Source organism: Pelecanus crispus, chromosome 3, assembly GCF_030463565.1.
Source record: "Pelecanus crispus isolate bPelCri1 chromosome 3, bPelCri1.pri, whole genome shotgun sequence".
Lineage (NCBI taxonomy): Eukaryota > Metazoa > Chordata > Aves > Pelecaniformes > Pelecanidae > Pelecanus > Pelecanus crispus.
The window spans coordinates 99,547,915-99,569,136 of record NC_134645.1 but is presented as its reverse complement, the minus strand read 5'-3'; the positions used below and the strand labels follow the sequence as shown (position 1 = coordinate 99,569,136).

Sequence of the window (21,222 nt, the reverse complement as noted above, 5' to 3'; positions counted from 1 at the left end):
AGTATATTTTCCTGATTAAACAAATAACTTGCTTTATAACAGTGCACAACTTAGTAAAGAGGTATTTTAAAGTAAATGGATAAAGAACTAGAAATTACCCTGTCAGAAAGAATCCAGCTATTCTGGGAAAACATGTAGATGCCCTTATCAAGAAACAATCTTAACTTTTGCGATAGTATGAGATGGTGGCTTGGCAACAGCATTCCTTGATACTAGTTGGTAGATGAAAAGTCTTGAGTCATTCTTTGGGGCATATAAATTGGTGCAGCATTTAACCTCCAGTAGAAAGGGAATTGTCACTCATTTCTCAAATATCTCTTGCCAGCCATGCTCAGGAAGAGAACTTTATTCTTTCTGGCAAACATTGGACTTATACTTGTCAAAAGTTCAGTCAAAAGTTTGGCTGTAGAAATCATTTATATAGAATTTAAAGCAGTGAATGAGGCAAAATATACTAACTCCATGGTGTTTTTTCCACCTTAATAAGCAAATGGAGAATCAACAAGTGTCTTGATGGTTATCAATCACTTTCTGGGATAAGGGGTAGCACACATTTATGCCCAGCCAGAAAGATTACATTTGGTCTATATACACATCAAGTTCTATTATTTGCAAGATCCAGAACAAATCTATAGAGGTAAAGAGAATAATCCAGTTGGATAACGTTGCAGTATTGCCAAGCAAAGACAGAAAGTATTTTCCCAAGCTTAGGTTAAGCTTACCCAAGGTATTTTTCCAGTTCATTCATTAATGTAGATTTTTAATTGGTGTAAACTGATGTGGAGTCACTGAGTTCTTTTCAAACCCCACAATCACCTTATAGAAGTCATGGTTCTCACTGCTTTTTTATGGAAAACCTGCATTTTTATGGAAAATATACCACACTTTTTTATGGAAAGTTATCATTTGGTTTATCAAAAATGGAAACCACTGGAGTTCAATGTTGTTTTGAGCAGTACGTTTAAAATCTTGTGAATTCTGGGTTTGGCAGTAAAAAGGAGTTCTCTTGGTTGAAATAACTGGGAAAAAAACCTGAAGTGTTACCTGTCGTCACCATGTTGACCACTTTCCAGCTGGGAATAGGTAAAGCACCCTTCCTGTCGCATCTCAGTCAGCTATGGTTATTCCTGGTTCTGATAGCAGAAAGAGAAGGAATAGCAAAAGCCTTTAGTCAACTCAGGAAGTTGAATGCATGCTGTATGTAAAAGAAAATTTAAATTCCAGGAATTGCCCTTTAAGTCTTCTGACAGGTACTGAGGTACAATTGTCCATACAAAATGTTTTGAGCTTAATGCTTGTGTACTGTGTTTTATTAAAATGCAAAACAGGTCACCCTTTTTTTAGTACCAACTGATATTTATTTCATCAGATTCCATACATTTCAAGCCCTGTATTCAGACCTTCATATGGCATGAATAAAATCACTCCAGATGTTAGTGGCCCATTCAGATCATTAGTACAAATCTGACTATACAGTACGCCCATACTGGTCTGATGCTTGAATACATTTTGCAGGTCGGTTTCCCTATTAATGATCTGTAATTGTACATACTTCATACTCCTCCTTGAAGCGTGCTATACTCTTTCTCAAGCAAGTTTGGATACAACAGTGTTTTAACAGGTCTGAATAGAGGGATTTCACTTTGTGTGTCTATCCTAGCACGTGCTTATGTTTACTTCAGTGTACTGAGCAGTTTTGATCACTGGACATTTGGGGCCTTTTTAGCTTAAATGGAAGAAATAGAGTCTGCATGAAATGAAGCCCCATAGCATTAACATTTAAAGCTAACAATAATGTAAAGTACAAAGTACAGTTTTGCAACAACATAGAACATTCATCCTGAATAAGTCTACTTACTTTTTCTGCATGACGTCATATTTAAAAGCTAAATTTCAGTAGCAACGTTTTTTGGTGACAATTCAATATTTTGTTCTTTTTGTGGGTGTTCTGTTTGTTTGCAGTCAGATGAGTGAGCCTCATAGCGGTTTGACGCTCAAATGTGCCAAGTGTGGAGTAGTTTCAACAACAGCTTTGTCAGCCACCACCGCCAGTAATGCCATGTTAGTCCTGATCATTTACATCTTCTTGTTACAAATCTTATACAGTGCATGTGAGACAATAGTTTGATGATGACAACTGTGTTTGCTAACACTGTATAGAGTGCTGAGCACATTTAAATACTTTTTAACAAAAAAAAAAAAAATTGCAACTGTGTTTATTAACTGAATACAGGATATTCTTTAGATCATAAAGTACCGACACTGTTACATTCTTGTCTGTGATTTTCAAGTTAACTTGATAAAGTGCCGTCCTTAAATATGTTTTACTTTAATAGTGAGCTTTTAATCATTTTTACAATATTACAGTGCTGCTTTTCTCTTTCGTTCAATAGGGCATCCCTTTGGAGTTCCTGTGTGGTGTTGCCACTTCTGGCCCTGACTTGGATGTCTGCAGTTCTGGCCATGACAGACAAAAGATCAATATTATTTCAGATACTTTTTGCAGTATTTGACTCATTACAAGGCTTTGTTATTGTCATGGTCCATTGTATTCTCCGAAGGGAGGTGAGGAATAGCTTCGCAGTTTTCTAAAGGGCTGTGCTCCTGTTAATCTCTCAACTGTTCTTTAATGTTATATACAGCTTTTTCTGTGGAAATATATTTCATAGAAAGAGAAAAGTATTTTATGGTGAGATGTAGAGGAACAAGTGAAAGAGAGAGGAGGAAGAGCAGTTAATTCCAGGTGCAGAATGTCAGTTTCAGTATAAAACTATACCCACTTAATTAAAGCTGGTTTTTAACAATCCCAAATTCAGTTTAAGTGTTAGACTTTCCCAATATTGTGAGTATAGAGAAATACTTACATGAATGCCCTTTTCCTGAAGACCAAAAGCTATAGATTTTTATAGTCTCTAAAACTGATTCAAACACAAAATTATTTCTGCTTATACTGTCCCTGAAAGAGGACACGAGGAGATGAGGTGTTACATTGGTGAAGATCTACCCTTTCAGTTCTACCAACTCAGGTACATTCTTAAGGTAACATACTTAAGTTATGGGATAGTGAGGATGAAGACAGGTGAATGCTTTGAGAACAGTAAGGAAAAGCTAGTATCCCCCGGCCTGCCCTTCACAGCTCAGTGTCACCCACTGCAGAATTCATCAGCACTGAAATCTGAGGTCAAAGCTATCACACAAGTGCTCTTTAACCTGGCTCCAGTGACAGCTTCTCTAACCTATCTAACCTGGTAACTAACCCTACATTTTTATGGAGATAGATAGGTTTGAGAGCAGTAGCACAACAGCTTTGCTGGCAGATCTGTGGTAGTGAGGCCATCTATCAAAAATGAGCAGGCAGAGCCAGACTGGAGAGCAGTAACCTGGCCCACTTTCATACCTCCACATTAGCCATTCATCAACTTCAGGATATTTACCACACCAATAAACCAAATTACACTGTCTAGCATGGTTCCTTGTGATTAGCAACAGTTATTAAAAAATGCTTCAGGACTAAAAAAAGCAGGAAGATGTTTCAGGAAAGGTTTACTGTCAACACTGAGTGAGTAAATCTCACACAGTGGTTTCCCTTTCCACCATTCACACCCTTTAAACATTGAAATTTACTATATTTATGAAAAAGAATTATAAGTAACATAATTTATTACAATCTTTCAGTAGTGTACCACTTTGCATGGACTTTATATCACTATCCTACACAATATGCATACATGATCATCTTATCAAAGAATTAAGTTTCCAATTTTTAAGGAAAAAGCTTATCACTATCTTGCAGAAAATACCACCTTCTGTTGTTCTGACTCCATCCCACTTTATTCAAACTGTTAGAGGCTTTTGTTTTTCTTAGTTTATCAGCTTTCATAGAGGAAGGGGCTTACCTCCTTTAATACTTTTTCTTCTTTCCTGTTTTTTCTTTTTTTTTTTTTTTTGTTCAGGATAAAAATATGTGCAGAATAAGAGATAATACTCGAGACAAATCTATTTTATGTAGAACTGTCTTGCTGTCCCTTATTTTCTACAGCATTTTCTTTCCCCACGTGATTTACATCTGTGAAAGAGGGTATTCTCATCTGTAGAACAAAAAGCCATCATTTCACATATTCTTTTAGTAAAATGGTAAGACACTGCAAATATTTTTACTTAAGTACTTCAGTAGAAAGAATGGCAGTTCCATACTGGTTTTCCTGTCTATGAAATTTGTATTTCCATTGGGACATATTAATTAGCGTGGAAAGCGCATACCACCTGCCACTTACTGTCCTGAGGAACCATTTTTATTTTAAAATATATATCTTTAGCTCAAGGTTGCATATGAAACCTTCAAAACCAAAGCAGTATAAACAGCATTATCCTTCACAGAATCACAGAATCATAGAATATCTCGAGTTGGAAGGGACCCATAAGGATCATGGGATCCAACACCCTGCTCCTTACAGAACTACCTAAACCTAAATGATATGACTAAGAGCATCATCCAGATGCTCCTTGAACTTTGGCAGGCTTGGTACCATGACCACTTCCCTGGGGAGCCTGTTCCAGTGACTGACCACCCTCTCACTGAAGAACTTTTTCCTAATGTCCAATCTGAACTTCCCCAATGGAACTTCATTCCATTTCCTTGTGTCCAAACTCCATTTCCTTATGTCCTTTGTGAGGATGCAGAGACGTTGCAACACATACCAGGTTATTAATCACTGATTTTGTCAAAAAACCAGACCAAAATCCATGAGAAATTCTAAAAGTAACATAGCATAGCACTGTATAAAATTAAAAAAAAAAAAAATCAGACATTAATGCCTGCCTGAGTGCAGTAATGCAGGAGATTATTTGTAAAAAAAAATATTTTGACTGCTTAAGATGAAATTGAACAGGCATCTTCCCACAATGCTTCAAGCCTTGAATTCAAGACAGGTTCCCCACTCTAATGACAGCTATTTGCTGCAAATGCTTCATTCCCAGGGAACTCTTCAATATTGATGAACATCTCATGGAAATGTTCTTGTCTGACCCTACTCACAAGTAGGACTGTGATGATAGAGGTAGAATTAGTCTTTTCTATAAGTAAACTCAGTTTTCAAATTTGTAGGGTACCTTGACTTGAACCACTTTTAATTCACTGGTTCTAGTGCAAGCAATATGCAAAAATATCAGCTTATAAAGATGTTTATACAGGAATTTAGAATCTTAATTGTTTGTGTGTAGGCAATCAGCTAGTTATGGTTTATTTTATTCACTGCTTTTCTGGCAAATCATATATACATATCTCACCTAACTGCAAAGAATCATTACTTCATTTAACTACTTAAAGGAATTGTTCCCGCAAGTCAGACTTGGCAGTTACACCTCCTGGTCCTAACACTGAAATTCTAGAAGAAAGGCATTTGATAAAACAGCTAATCAATCTATCTACATGGTATTTTAAAAAATGACCTCACAAGAAGATTTCCCAGTGAGGCCCAAAAAGCACCTAGGTTTGATAAGGTCGTCCCTTATCAAAAAGGGGAAGTAGTTTTTTTCTTCAGTCATGACAAGTTAGGCAGAAGTAAATGTACAGAGACAACTTATTCACTAATCAGTAAACTATCTCCACTCAAGATGATGATAGCGGTGGTGGTGGAAGACAAAGAAGCCTAGACATATTGCTGTTTGAACTCTATTTGACAGAACACATTGAATCTTCTTTAGTTCTCCAGACTTCAATTGTAAACTGGGCAAAACATTTGAGGAATTAATTAAGGTGATTTTTTTTTTATATGGGAAAATAAAATTAATAGAAAGTTCTTCAAGAACAGCAAAGAAGTAAAAGTTGATGCACTTGAAACAATTTTTGTTTCAAAAATATGTATGGTCTTCACTTATATGGACCAGTTTGCAGGAGCAGAGACATAATTGTTTACTGCAACAAATTCCTACACAGAATTAGATGTAACTCCAGCAAGTTGTGTTTCAGTCTGGCTCTAGAATGCCTTGCTTTCTAGCTCCATAGACTCTTAGGTGAGTAGAAGCCAAGATAGTGGCCATCATGCATAGTGTGCAATGCGGTCTTTGCACTGCACAGGGTACCTCCCAGCTGAAAGAATAGTCCGTTACTTTCTGTTGTCTGCAAAAGCATTTTGCTCTGCCAGTGCCTGTCAGGGAAAGCCTGCCAACATATTTGTCACTCTTGATGACAGCTACAAAGCTATCTCAGTTATAGCCTATAGGATTGATCTAATATTTATAGCATGCCAGCACAGGCAAAACAATAATTCTGACTGTCAGGAAAAAAAATATGGGGTGGAATATATCACCATAAAATTCAAACAAAGAAGAGGACAGCCCTGCTTTACTATGCCTTTATTGTTGTTACATTACAAAAGACACAGACTTTTACAATTATATATATAAACCCCCCATTTTAGTTATATTGATGTAAACATAAATGATGGAAACATTTTTTACTTTCCCCAGTATGCTATATCGCAGATCTTGTGTGACAAGGGCTGCATTAGGAAGCCAGGGACATTCACTGAGTAAGACGTACTACTAGAAGAGAACTAAGTGATGTGTTATGTCTATTTCTGCTCTCCATCAATTCAGGGTCTTTTGAAAAGACATTAAATCTTTCTATACTTATGTTTCCTAACTTCTAAGATAATACTTTTTAAGCATGAGACCTCTTACAGACGATTTGGAAATTAGGAAAGAAAAATGCAAAGTAAGAATTAGGTATTATTGTTTTATGTTGCCTTCTTAGCCCAGAGAGCTTAGTGGGTTTTTTTCCTCTTCTTGCTGTTTAAATACCTAATTGGGCACTGGAAGATGGTGAGGTATGTGTCACAGAACAGAGAATGATAGGAAAGGTTAGTGCTGAAGCTTCTCCATCAGAGCAAAATGGTTTGCCTGACCTGCTTGACTAACAAGATGCTCTAAAGCTAATTTGAATCACGCTGAGTAACTCCTGTTAATGCTGGTGATGGGAGGAACCCACATGTATTTTCTTCTTTTGCTGTGCTCTGCTGACTAGAGAGCATTTGGGTTAAATGCATCGTTGGTGTCGAAAGCCCACATTTCTGTATTGCAGTAGAAAAATAAAGAGTACATGAGTAGGGAGAGGGTAAGTTATAAAAGCTTGGAGTTGGTTACTGTTGCTAAGGAAACCACTTCCCTGGTATCCGCACGTTCATCACATCTGTCTCTCCTGCTCTGCCTGGCTCTAAGAAAATCTTGGAACTTGATGTTAAAAGGCAGGGAGTAAAAGATTATGTTTCAAAGTAAAATGTAAAGACAGCACAGTCTTTACATACTCAAACAACAAGTTTGAACAAGCAGTTTAGAAAAATAAACTGGTATTTAGAAAGTTCAACCTTTTTGTTTCTGGCTTGTGTGAGGACACCTAGAAGTTGCAACATATGTCGATATGATGGATACAGCTACATTTGACATTCTGTTAACATGTTCAAATCATATACTGCTTGCACTTCAGAAACATTGTAAGAAACATGCACATTTAAGAGGATCCTACCATCAAGATTCACCACTTTAATATAGAAGTGAAAGTAGGACACGAGATTCTTGAGATCTCTGGAGCTATCTGAACTGGGGAAGCTTCATGAACATAGCATCCCAAAAATAAGGAGGCCCACTGCATAGACTGAGATCACACAGTATGTTCTGAAGTAATAATGCTTTGGGGTCAAGCATCATGAGGCTTGAGATGACATTCAGCACAGCTTGGGATGCTTTGGAGGGAGGGATTTTTTTTAATTTTTTTTTTGTCAAATCTTTGTGCCAGTGCTTATCCAGGAGCATAAAACTCAGAAGTGTGACCTAACTTCAGCATTGATAAAGTGAGACAAGACTTGGATTAAATTTGCAACAACTGGGAGATGCTAAATTAAATTAATGTCAAACACATGGAAAACCACAGCAAGCGTAGTGCCTAAAATCGGAATCTGAGTCACAATACAGGTCAAGCACACTTCACATTACCTCATGTGGGAAGTCTTTGTGTTTTGAAATCAATCCAAAGCTTCCTACCTTGCTTCATTCTTTCTGCTCTATATTAGTCTTCCTCTACCTGCAACAGTCACTTGTCAAGACTGCAGAGCACTCTTACTCATTTAAGGGTTGAGCACTTTAAAATAATGCTTTCTAATTACAAAAATAAATAATTTTTTTCTATTTCATTTTCCCTTTTGTGAAAGCTTTTAAACAGCTTGCAGTAGAATACAATGTATTGAAAGGGGACGGCTTTTCATCAGCAACAATTAATGAATTATCCTCTTCTGCTGTTCACAAAATGTCCATGAGTAGAATACAATTTTCTCCCTTTTAATTATTCTGAATAAGACATCAAGTATTTTCTACACATAATAAATGGAATGTAGATTTTTGTAGGCATTTCATTGAGAGTACTTTCATATTCAAACAAGAAATGATACTAGTTTGTTTTGATTGGAGGTCACCCAACTAAGTTCCTGTTTTCCAAGTCATATCGTGCAGTCAGGTTGCTAATATGGACACTTGCCTTTCTGGAACCAAAATTCACATTTTAAAACTTTCCACTCCAAAAGTTGCCTCGCTGTCCTTACTGTGGTACGTGTGAGAAAGCAGCAAAATATGTTTGTGTTCTACTATCAGCAAACAGGAACTGCATTTTCCCTTTGAACGTGTCTTTCTGTTGAACCACATCTTCCTGACAAAAGTGTTGTGTAATAACATTTCTTTAGATATACATTCTGCCCAAAATCAAAGTAGAAATAGCCTTTCCTATGAAAAGATAATTCCTCAAATATACTTGTGTTTTAGGGACAAATCTTCAAATTTACTTTACGGATCATATTAGTAAACAGTAATTTCTGAGAAGTCCCTTTTTTTTTTAGTTTCAAGAAACCAGTCTCTGTGCAAACAGTCCACTTTTGTTCTTCTTGTGCTCACACTGAAGATATTTACCTGATCTGAAGAGTTTTACTGTTAGAAGAGATGCATGTGATTCCCTACATATGGAGTTAGAGATTATGATTGGAATCAGTTACATCTTTCAAACTGACTTATTCTTACAGTATAATTAGGAGAGCACTATATGCCTGATTATAGTAACTGTTAAGAACAGTCTTTGAAGAATCTAACATTTTTCAAGCAGAAGATACATTTTATTTTGCAACGGTTAATAGTATATCTATTAATCCTCCTATCAGACCTGTACCAAACTGAATGAGAAGACAAAGCCAAACACAAAATCCAAGACAGACTTGGCTTGAGTACCAGATTATCACTGACTACTGGTTAATTCTGTCCATCGGCAAACCTAATTCTGTGGTCTTGATGTGATAGACTGACAGACTTTGTAGCAGCCACAAAATATAGCAAATGTATGAAATGGGAGAAATAAGCATTTATGTTTACTGCTTCTGATTTATTAAATATGCTAAAGAAAAGTCATGCATTATATCCCATACAATTTAATTTAATCTTTAATAGGAGTAGAATGTATGATGTTGCACAAGAATCAGTATAAGATATTGTTTTCACAGGTTCAAGATGCATTTAGATGTCGACTGAGAAATTGCCAGGATCCAATCAATGCAGATTCTTCGAGTTCTTTTCCTAATGGACATGCTCAAATCATGGTTAGCTTTTATTTTCTTCTTTGGCTATTAATTTAATGTTCCTATCCAAAAGAAAAAGCTTACAGTATTGTACATGGCAAGTATGCACAGCTGAAATATTAACACCATTTTAAGTATAAGTCTGTTTAGGTCATTATCTGATTGCTTAAATCTCTTAGCAAGATTTAAATTATTTGTGTGATCATTTAGTGGAGCACAGTGAATTAGTATCTTCCACCAGTGTTCTTTATGACAAACAATTCTTACATAAGACAAGGAGAAAGTAAGCTAATAATATATCGTGACTTTTTTTACTGGTGGTTTGAAGAGCACTGATGTATTTGAGAGTATTCCCTTCATGAGGCCTTGAAAAACATTCCTCTCAAACTAAGTCAGACAAGAAGAAAGTGTTAGAGATTCTAGAGGGGGTATCTATGTAGTAGCTCAAATTAAGGAGATAGTGAATGGCTCAGTATGCCAATTTGGATTTACTAATATTGTTAGGTAGTATATTAAGACAAAATATTGGTCCCTTCACATTCAGCAACAGTTTGTCATTGACTATAATGGGGACAGGATCAGGCCATAAAAAAAATGCAAAGCTCAGCAAGCAGATGCCCTTTAAAAATGACAACTCAAAAAGAATCCACTGTTTGGACTTCACGAGCAAGAAAGAGATCAGTTTTATTAAACATTTTTCATGTAATAAACTTTTTGTGGAAATAAAAACATAATTAAAAATTACTTGAATTCTCTAACAGGATAAATAGTTTCATATAACTAGGAAAAGTGTGTTTGGATTTTCAACTGCTAAAATTCATTCTTAGCTCTTACAATTTGTTTTTGCCCAATGAAATAAATAGCAGTTGTTTTCAGGGAGTGGAAAGTTTATGTGATCACATTAGTAGCAAGGATGGACAGAATGTTGTATAACAAATAACAACTTCATAACAAATTAATGACATTTCAGACAGGGTGGACTAATTAGATTACACTTATTCACAGTAATTTGTATTGCAGGCTATTTTCCATACTTCTGTTTATAAAATTACTATGAAAAGCTTCCTTAAAGATGATCCTTCGATGAGATGTAGAAGTTACTCTTCCATATACATAAAAAACTATACACTGTATCGTTTTATTAAAATTATATACTCTACTTCCACCTATTTTATTTTATTTTTTCTGGTCAGGCAGCATACTTTGAAAACCACCCAGTTATACTTTAGGAAACTTTGTAAAGCTCTGCTGTTGTAAAACAATACACTTCACCTTCTCAGCAACAAGAAACCACTTTTAAGAGACTATGACTCTGTAAGTAGGACATTTTGGAAGCGCTAGTTGGCAAAAAAGTATTGTGGTTTAGTTTTCAATTAATAATGGTTGTCCTGTTTCGTTGGTTCTTGTTGCAGACTGATTTTGAAAAGGACGTGGACATTGCTTGTCGGTCAGGTAAGAACTTTGAGACAGTATTTAGTCAACAAAAAGAAGTCTTATACTAGTTCCTTGTGAAGTGAAGACCAGAAAAGTATCAGGGTTTAATTGTTTACAGCACATATTTATAAATGTAAACAAAAAAGTGATGCCACTGTATGAATACATTATGTCATTTTCTTACAAAAGCCTTTTACTAGAATTCAGCAGTTGGGAAGCAGCCAAAGGTGTGATTGTTTATTAGAAGGCAAATGGTTTTGGAAAGAAGATCAGTCTTAACACACAAAACTTTCCTTGCCCTGGTACACAAGCAAATGTGAAACAGTCATTTTGCTATTTTAAAAAAAAAATATATAGTGTATCTTAATAGCTATGTATATGAAGGATGCATCAATTAGTATTAAAGAGGGTAAGTTTTTTAGGACTCTAAGTGAAATCAACAGTAGCTTAAGCAACATGCTATCAGGAAAATGATATTTGATTCCACTTTACTGGAACAAGTTGGGTTTTTTTAAGACATTTCCGTAGTGTGATCTTTAATTAGTCAGCTATGCCTGTTTCTGCATATTAAAAATAACACATCTTAACCAATCTATTTGTCAACCTTGCTTAAATAAAGTACAGTGTAAATAAATGACCATTTAAACCCTATAGAAATTCTTAAATCTTGGAGATATTCCTAAAGGACAGTTTTTCCTAGAGAGGCAATCCTGCCTAGACACCCTCAGGTTTCAATCAAGACAGAAAGAAAGAGAGAGAGGGAGTCCTCTCCACAGGGTAGTCAGGGCAGAAGCCTGACTTAGCTGTTCTGCATCACCCACCTGAAGGACCCTGTCTCCCTTCGCTGGCTATATGGGGAGCCAAGAAGGCTGATCTAATTAAGGTAAAGTTTAAGTTTCCAGTCACCCACCTTTAAAAAACTGCCAGTTCGGTTGCTTGCAATATGGTAATAGTTCTTGCATATAGATTTGTTTTAATATGCACATGTATTTTGAAGGGAGCAGGATAGTACATTGTAACACAAATGCACACCTGTCACCATCCAATGCAGACAAAAGTCCAGCATTGGTCCATGTAGCTCCTACTTCTTACCTTTGCCAACATAAATCTGCACTATGGAGAGCTTTGTTAGGGGCATCCTTAAGGAGATGGACTTTGAATACAGTTATGAACATGCTTTACTAGATAAACATTTAAACTCAGTTTCTTTTAATGAAAAATTTAAGAATAGGTCACTGGTTGAAGTGTCTTAACAAGCTTGACTGGAAACAATGAAGCAGCCACACTGAAGTTGGGTATTTGTGCACTGTTGTTTAGAGGCAAATTGTTCTTTTCATAATGGAAAAAATGAGAGGCAATTTTGAGTGAGATAGGAGAGTAGGATGCCTTATGAGCTGCTTGCTATAGAACATGACAGTGAACTGACAGGGACCTGGGGATCTGGGTCACCAGAGCCCTCAGGCTACCAGAAGGGATTTAAATGTAACACCTGAGATACTTCAAGTTGTCTTACTGTCTCAGCCCATGAGCTGGACTTTATTGTACAAACTAGCACTGATGTGGATTAAAATATTTTCAGCTGGGACAAGAAAATCCTTGCATCCAGCTGGAATAAGCCCAGTGATGAGTTACTTTATTTTTTTTTTTCCTTACTATTTATTCTTTTTCTTTCATTACAAATGTTGAATTATAGACATATTTATTTTCTAAGATCAATAATTGTGGTTGAATAGATGCTTTGCTTTTGAATGCATCCTTCAGTGTTCCTGCAAATTTTGTATTCTATGACAGTATTAATAACCTTTACATGGAGCTTACCCCAACAAAAAATTGCTCGGTGTTGCTACGAGTTCAATCAGGAAGTCTAGCTACACCAAAAGTGGATTGTGACTGTTTTATGAGACGTCTATATTCTTTATAACCTTTTCAGATGCACCGAAATACATCTTTCTGATACCAATGGAGTTTCTTCCCAATGTGGTCACTTTTTTGTCACTTTTATTTCAAAAATAATCTAACACAGAAGAGTTTAAAAAAGTCAGTGAAAAGGAACATTTAGGAGCTCAGGAACACTTGTTCATAGTTATAATCTTATGGTAGGTCATTACAATGGGTTGACAAAATGATTCTGCCTTACAATCTGTTTGACATTTTCCAGGAGGTTATCTGGAGTTAATAATGGCAGTACAGATGTCATAGTGTATTTTTTTGGAAAACCCTTAATCAACTTCCATGTGGCAAGCTTTTTGCTTAAGCTGTAGGTCACCTAAGATCTATGTAAGGCAGTAGGAATAAATGAAGGAGTGGTTTTAATCTACATAAATGACTGAAGCTTAGTCAGAGATCTCTGTCAGTTATACACTGTAGATTAAGAGACGTTGATTGTAAAAAAAACCTCCAAACCTTCCCAAAAAAATATTTATAGAATAAAAGTTATTAAATGGATAGAAAAAGAGTCAAGAGATGAAATGGTAAAGGGAGTGCTGCTAAATAAAGCCACAAGAAAAAGCAGTGTTAGGTAGTCATGGTTTCATGTTGTAAGAATTCCGTTCTCTGACCCACAGTTCTGCATAAAGACATTGGACCTTGCAGAGCAGCTACTATAACAGGAACACTTTCTAGAATTTCACTAAATGATGAAGAGGAGGAGAAGGGACCAAACCCTGAAGGAATGAGTTATTCTACCTTGCCCGGAAACATCATCTCCAAAGTCATCATCCAACAACCAACAGGTCTCCACATGCCTATGAGTATGAGTGAACTGGCCAATCAGTGCTTGAAAAAAGACAACAGTGAGTTGCGGAGGACTGTGTATTTATGCACTGATGATAATTTGAGAGGTGCAGATATGGACATAGTCCATCCTCAAGAACGCATGATAGAAAGCGACTATATAGTCATGCCCCGGGGCTCAGTAAATACCCAGCCATCACTGAAAGATGAAAGCAAAATGAATATAGGCATGGATACATTGCCTCATGAAAGGCTGTTGCACTACAAAGTTAATCCAGAGTTCAATATGAATCCCTCCGTAATGGACCAATTTAATATCAATTTAGACCAGCATCTTCCCACCCAAGAACATATGCAGAATTTACCATTTGAGCCCCGCACAGCAGTGAAGAACTTCATTGCCTCGGAGCTGGATGACAATGCAGGATTATCAAGAAGTGAAACTGGATCCACAATATCAATGAGCTCTTTAGAGGTCAGTGGTGCATAAACAAATTGCATGCTCTATTGTTCCAATTATATGATAAGGCAATAAATTGTGTCTTGTGTCTAAGGGGTGAAGCTAATGTTTTAATTCAGTATAAATTATTGTTTGGGATCATACACTGCCGTTCACATTTCTCTTATTATCAGAAGTGTTTATACCTAGAAAACAAGATTAAAGTTTCAGAGCCAGTCTGTATGAAACTGTCTAGTTCTGTAGATTTAACATTCCATACAACTGCAAAGGATTTCGTGACCTACTAGGTAAAGTCCAGTAGAAAATATTGTGTTACTATGAGAAGAAAAACTATCCCTGCAAGATACAAGTGACAGTCATTGAACCTACCTGCAAGCACATGCAGTTGAAAATATTTGACATTTTATTGCTGACAATCATGTCTGTCTCAGATATGATAGGTCTGATTCTGCTCTCACTTGTGTAAATCTTGGATTCTTCCATCCAATAGTTCACTACTTACTGATTTAGTTTTGTTTGCATGTGTGCCTTGGTACAACTGATGTGTGCAATAGGTACACGTGGACTTCATGTGGAGTATCCTAGATTCCAGTTAGATTGCAAAAGTGAACTGAAAAGCCTTTAGAAAGGATTCAATTCATGACTACAGTCTGTCTGTGGGATTCAAAGATTATAAAAGTGAAAACTATTTACACTGTTTCTTAAGACCTAAGTGTCAAATACTGCTATTCCTATTAATCTTTTCCTTATGCAAAACCACCAGTGGAGTTAATTTCATACTTGGGCCTCCTTAAGAACTGGAAATACATTTCACCAGCATTTCAAATGTTATGAAACACAGCATTTCATGGAAAAGAAGACAACAAATGAGAAAAATATGGTACTTACTAATTCTCTGAAAGAAGATACAGATGGAAAAAAAATCTAGTGTATATGCAAACTTGAAGCCATTAGCTATTATTCTGCAATGTTTGGACCCGTCTGTGTAGGGAAACAAAGACTTTACCTGATTTTTCAATTGTTAGACACAGAACTGTAGCCAATACTTCATAAATAGGGGATACTTATGGATATTTCTTTTAAAATGGAGTTGAAGTTTTATGTGTGGATCCACTGGAGAGTTTGGGCAGAAGATCGGAACTTAGTTTCTTTTCAAGAGATGCCTTTACAAGCCTTGAAAGTGAAATATTTTCCATGCTGTTTATATTGTGTGTGCACTATCATAAGTTTTTACAAGACATAATTTAACTGAAAAAACTAATTGAAAAGTGAAGTGTGGGGCTTTGCAAGCAATCAAATGGTATCTACTTTTTGTTTGTTGTTAAAGTGAATATGTATAACCTTGGGACAAATTTTCAAAATTATTTCTGAAAGATAGTGTAAATGCTTGCCCACTCAGTGCTCAGACAGACAGGCTCTTTCAAAGCAAGTCTGCATCATTAAAGACGTCATTGCCCTCAGCTCAGGTATATTAGTTAATAGATATTAGGTGGTGCACAGGAGTTCTCCAATTTAATGCAACCCCAGAAGCCGGGTAGCTAAGGTCACGTTCCAGTAGTATCCTCTCCTGCCTATCTAAAATACCATCTTTCAGATACTTTTTGATAGATTAGAGACTCAAATCCAGCCCAGTTAAGATTAGACATATGGGTGAGGTATCTAGGGAAGTTTCATAATTCCTTGATAAATAGACATACCTGCCACCATACCATACACTCCACCTGAGGTCTAAATTACACTATGGTGATGCCTCTTTCTTTCCATTGCTGATAAAAGGTTATCTAGGGACCTAAAAAAGGAGACCTTAGTTAAGCTCTAAAAATTGGGACAATAATTACTTCATCTTACACAGAATTCCAATTCCTGAGGCCACTGTGGAAAATGTGCCTGAAAATCTACAAGTATAATGTACTGCTCACTTTAGAAGTAATTTTTTTAACTGTATTTTTATTACATTTTAAGCTTACCTCTAAGATCAGATATAGACACCAAATCTGAATCACCATTCTATATATCATTTTTATACTCAGAAGAGACTAAGTATGTAGTAGAAAACGTAGTAAAATATAATGAAATATGGTAACAAATATTTAATCTCTTCTAACATGGTAAACCTATTAGGTTTAGAAATCTGTATTGTGGTCCAGAAAGCTGTAAACTGTTATGTTATTAAACCTAACCGAAGCCAGCATAATTCCATGTATTGGGAAAAAACAGATATTAGAGCAGAAAGGAACTGTTTTGGCTTTTGTGTCTGCCTTTGTGGTTCTCAACATTACTTGATTATATAGCATTACTTCATCTTTCGGTAAGGATGTGCTGCAACGAATTGAAGATAGGAACATGAAAAAAATTGTACATAGAAGAACCAGAATCTCAAGCAGATCCAGATAAACAGATCCAGCCAGACAAAGAATGTGATTGTGGTTTTATGTATGCAGTGTGTAAGAAGCAAAGGTTCAGGTAAAGCCCCAAAATGCTATTGACTAGAACTGACCAGCTGGATTAACTTTTATTGCTGCCATATACAAAATAAAGAAGGGAGGGCAAGGGATTTTTTTAAAAAGTATTTTTGATGTCGAGTACAATATAATATTAGAAGATTTCAAGATGTTTCAAAAGGCAACGCTTTGTCAGACACCATGAAGCAGAAAAACCTGCAGCAGGACATTCAAGGTTATTCTGCCCAAGTTTTTCCACACAGAGCATGACTAGACCACCTCTAAAGGAGAAGATCCTCAGCAGTAGGAAGCCTCCCTCTCTATCATGTCATACTGCTGTCCCACCTGAAGTCCAACATAAAAGCGCATGGATTTCTGCTCTATAGGGGCAGTTCCCTGTTCATTTCTCTGAAGAAACAGAGGTGTCCCAAGAGAGGTGGTGGAGGCTTCCTTTTGTGTCTTCTGCTGCAGGGAGTTGGGTTCCTCCGCTGTTTTCCACTTTATATTTCCATGTGCTTTCTCTGGAATTAGCATACTACTATTATTTTTATCATGTAATTATACATTAATTGTCAGCCACCATGTAAGTAAAATGCACTTGGGCAGTTGTGACCTGTGTTAACACAATTCTTTCTTTTGTTTTTTTTAAATACAAGGTCAGTAATTATTAAGAACATAATAGTGGGAATAGCTTACACAGCGGTTAGAGCGTATCATCTTATCAGAATGACTTAAGATGTCTTGTGACACATTTTCAGCCAAGATCCAACCTAGCTTCTGATTTCAGAAGTGTAATTATGAACCCACAAACACCTCTACCCACAAAAATACTGCAGGCATAACTGTTTGCAACTGGACACCCAGTAAAATACAATATATTGATGTACATACAATAGTTCTTATTTGTCCACTCATTTTATGGTAGATGTTAGTCTTTGTGGCCATAAAGCTAAAGCAGCAGAATTAGAGGACACTTCGGAAAATATAAACCCTGAGTAAAATAAAATTATTTATTTTAAATTTCATTTCTATCTTACTAGTGAAACACTAGAGTATTTTGTTTCAAGGAATCAGTTTGCAGAAATATATGCATTATCATTCAAAGAATTCAGTATGTTTGGAAAATTTAGCTTTTGAGTAACATCTTTACCTTCCTAAGTTCATGAAATCAATTATTTTTTCTATTTTGCACGTTCCAAGAGATGATCAGCCCTTAGAATAATATGTGTCTATTCAAATAATTAAAAAGTGTATATAGAGATGAACAACCCCAAACCCAAAGCTATTAAAAGTAAAGGTTAAAATGTCAGGCCTTTTTTGTGTTCTCTTTTATTTAGACTTTGTATTCCTTATGATCATTGGAGATGGATGTTTTGGAACACAACTACAGCATCAGGACTAGTGCATATATCCTGACTTTTAACTCTGCAGAGAGGATCTATCACCTGTACCATTAGATATCTAAATGTAGGCTTTCCCCTTCTGCTATGGAAAAAGAGCTTTTCACATCTGGGTCCCCTTTAGAGTCAATGGAAAGAAATAGGCGCTGTTAGGCCACTTTTAGACATTTGCTCCAGGATGAAGTAAATCACATGGCCTCACTGCAAGTGTCTCTCTTCAGGTGCCATACAGGATGCCAGAATGAGTAGTTCAGACATAAACATCAAAAATGTTGATGGCCTAAATTTAGTCAGATGAATCCTACAGCATGTCACAAACTTTCTTCTAGTTTTTATATCTACATTTTTTTTTTTCCTAGAAAATGTGTAGTTGGGAACAATCACATGCTTTATTATACATGGAAGAATTTCAGCTTTCAAAAGATAGTCTGCAAATGCCATAATATTTACATAGAAGTATTGCCCAAATAAACATAAATTTAAGGATCTGCAGATTCCCAATGTGCAAGTCAGTGATTTTTTAATTTTATTTGGTATGTACCCAACAGTACCCTTGCAATCATAGGCACAGACAGGCATATTAGTACATCACAGACTTTCTTAGGAGGGGTAATTGAACATCTGGCTAATCTCCTGCACATCCCTTATACACATGGATTAAAACTGGCTTTGCTACCTTGGCATCAAAGTGGCTTGGAGTGTGCTCCTTCAGTTCAAAGTATTTTGATTTTATTGAAGAAAGCACTCTCGATACACTCTTCTGGAATGGTTTTTGTTTTGAAAATGTACACTCAGAGTGGTGCGCTCATTAAAATGAAATTACTTTGAAGTGAAGTATCGCATTCCTAGCCACTTAGGTGCAAGAAAAGGTTAGGAGGTTTAAATGCAGAGGAAGAAGCTGATCTGTGCAACATATCTCCTTGATAAGTAATCCTTTTATTTTTATTGTGCAAAATAAATGCAAGAGGGAGTAGATACCTGCTGCCTGACTATATCAGGAGACTTACATCGTTACATTTGTGCAAGAGTATGACAGGTTCTTTCAAGGGAACTATGGTTAGTGTAGTGTGAGCAGAAATGGAAAAGAGCTGAAAGAAACAAAGACTTTTAACTATTAGAAGAGGAAGGGCATGTAAAGACAGGCAATAGAAACATTTATTGAAGGGAAAAAAGAGCTTCTGCTTTATAAGAATATGAGGAAAAGGACTTCCCAAACTGTTTGTCATGTAAAGAATTGGAATTCTCTTTCCAGTCTCATTTATTCCTTCTTTATTTTTCTGTCTCAGTCTCTGCTATGACATCTTTATGTGGAGAAAGGCATAAAGCCCTTAGATTTGAAGCTGATTGTGTGACCAAAATAATCCTTCTGTATTCATTCATGACAGCTCTTAATACATTCAAAGAAAGTAAACTCCAGGGCTCCTTGGCCAAATTGCTGATGTGGGACTATAGGAAGAAAAAACTGTTAGAGCTGAGAAAATAAAGGTATCCATTAAAGACAGTGAAGTGCAAACTAAAAGTAAATGTATAGATAAAGAGGAGAGAAAAGAAAGAAGACATGAAAAAAAAAAAAAAGGAAAAGAAAGGTGGCAGAAATGGAGAAAAAGCTTAAAATGAAACTGTTAGGAAGAATGAAATAAAAGCATCAGGAAAGGAGGAAGAATAGGAAAGGAGAGAAGAAATACACAGTTAAAACAGTCAATCTTGTCAATAAAGTACCAGAGCATCAGGCAGAACACAAGCAAAATAGTGTGAAGTCATTTTGATTTATGATATGAGAAGAAAAAGAAGAGAGAGAAAAAGAGAACAAAAATAGAGACGAGTGCCACAGGAATTTCCTCTTTATCATGTTTCCACATTGCATTTATTTTCAGGTATTCTCTTTCTCAGATTTCTCTCCCTCCTATTTCTCATTTCATTCTTCAATAATCTGTGGAGACAGTTCTTGCCAATTTTGTGACTCTCAGCAAAATGAAGTCTAGCCCTATAACAGCCCTCTCTTTCCTTCACTTGAGTGAGTAGGTCTCAGCTCATTCTGACTTCAGAAATTGATGCAGCTTATTTTTAGGTTACTGTACAGGAGTGGGGTTAGAATCAGGTGGAGTTAATTCTGGTAACTGAAGATGTAAAGATCTGAAGTTTTAGTCAGTATTATGAAGTGTAGACTTTGTGTTATAAGCAGCTATCTTAAGTACATATGATCATTAAGAAACATATTTTCAATTCCTTGTCCATTTAAGAAATGCTACATTTCCCCCAAAAGCCTTTAGCAGCACAGAACAAGTGGTATTGCTTGATTGAGTAAATACATATGCAGGTCACCCTATAAAAAAAAGGAGCAGCAAAACAGAATAATTTGCCAGAACAGTTTTAAACTGAGATCTCTGAAGTTATGTTTGTCTGTGTGTGGATGTGCTAAATTTGCTAGAGTATTTTGAAAACTTAAAATTCCCACATTAAAGAGCTAATCCACTTTTTCATGAAAATTTACTTGCTTTATGTCTAGCTTATGTTATGAACTATTAGCCAACATAATCTTTTATTCAGAAATGAAGGGGTTTTTTTCAGTTATATACACACAAAAGGCATTTGAAATCAAAACAGTCTATCCCCATTCCAGTTTCATATCTCTGAGGGCCAAAAAGATTTTCCTTTAATTTTGTTCAGGGAAAAAATCCTCCCCAGCCTAAGATCTTGTATGTCACACCTAATCTCAGGATGAATTATAAACTGCTGCTAATAAGGCTTTATGCTAATGGAAGCATGGTTATAGCCGTCACTATAATATGGTATCTCTGGTTTCAATTATACTTTGCACAATGCAATATATCTTCAGGAGTATCTCATGTAATTAATCAGGTAGCGGTGTAATGCAGACTAGAATAAGGAGAAAACCAGGCATTTGTCATTTTACAGAGATGGAGAGGGATTTTATTAGTCATTTAGTGAGAGCAGCTCTTTCCTGGTGCAAGCGGATTAGTGAATGCGGGTGTATGGAAATTATTCTTCAGTATTCTATTTTTGTCCCTCAGTGAGCAGACTTTAAAGTTGCTCTGGAATTACACAGAGAAGCTATACATGATTAGCACAAAGTAAAATTGATTTAAAATAAATTACTACTGCAGATCTCTTTTCGCAGAGTTTCA

General features: G+C 36.1%; 1 protein-coding gene across 1 annotated transcript in view; it reads left to right on the top strand.

Annotated features, from left to right (window-relative positions):
• ADGRB3 (adhesion G protein-coupled receptor B3) overlaps window positions 1–21,222 on the top strand; it is a 479,906-nt gene that overhangs the window by 443,275 nt on the left and 15,409 nt on the right. The window contains exons 23-27 of the mRNA XM_075707045.1: window positions 1,963–2,061; window positions 2,394–2,565; window positions 9,534–9,629; window positions 11,021–11,060; window positions 13,607–14,250. Of these exons, the coding sequence (XP_075563160.1) occupies window positions 1,963–2,061; window positions 2,394–2,565; window positions 9,534–9,629; window positions 11,021–11,060; window positions 13,607–14,250 (1,051 nt within the window). The remainder of the gene's footprint in view (window positions 1–1,962; window positions 2,062–2,393; window positions 2,566–9,533; window positions 9,630–11,020; window positions 11,061–13,606; window positions 14,251–21,222) is intronic.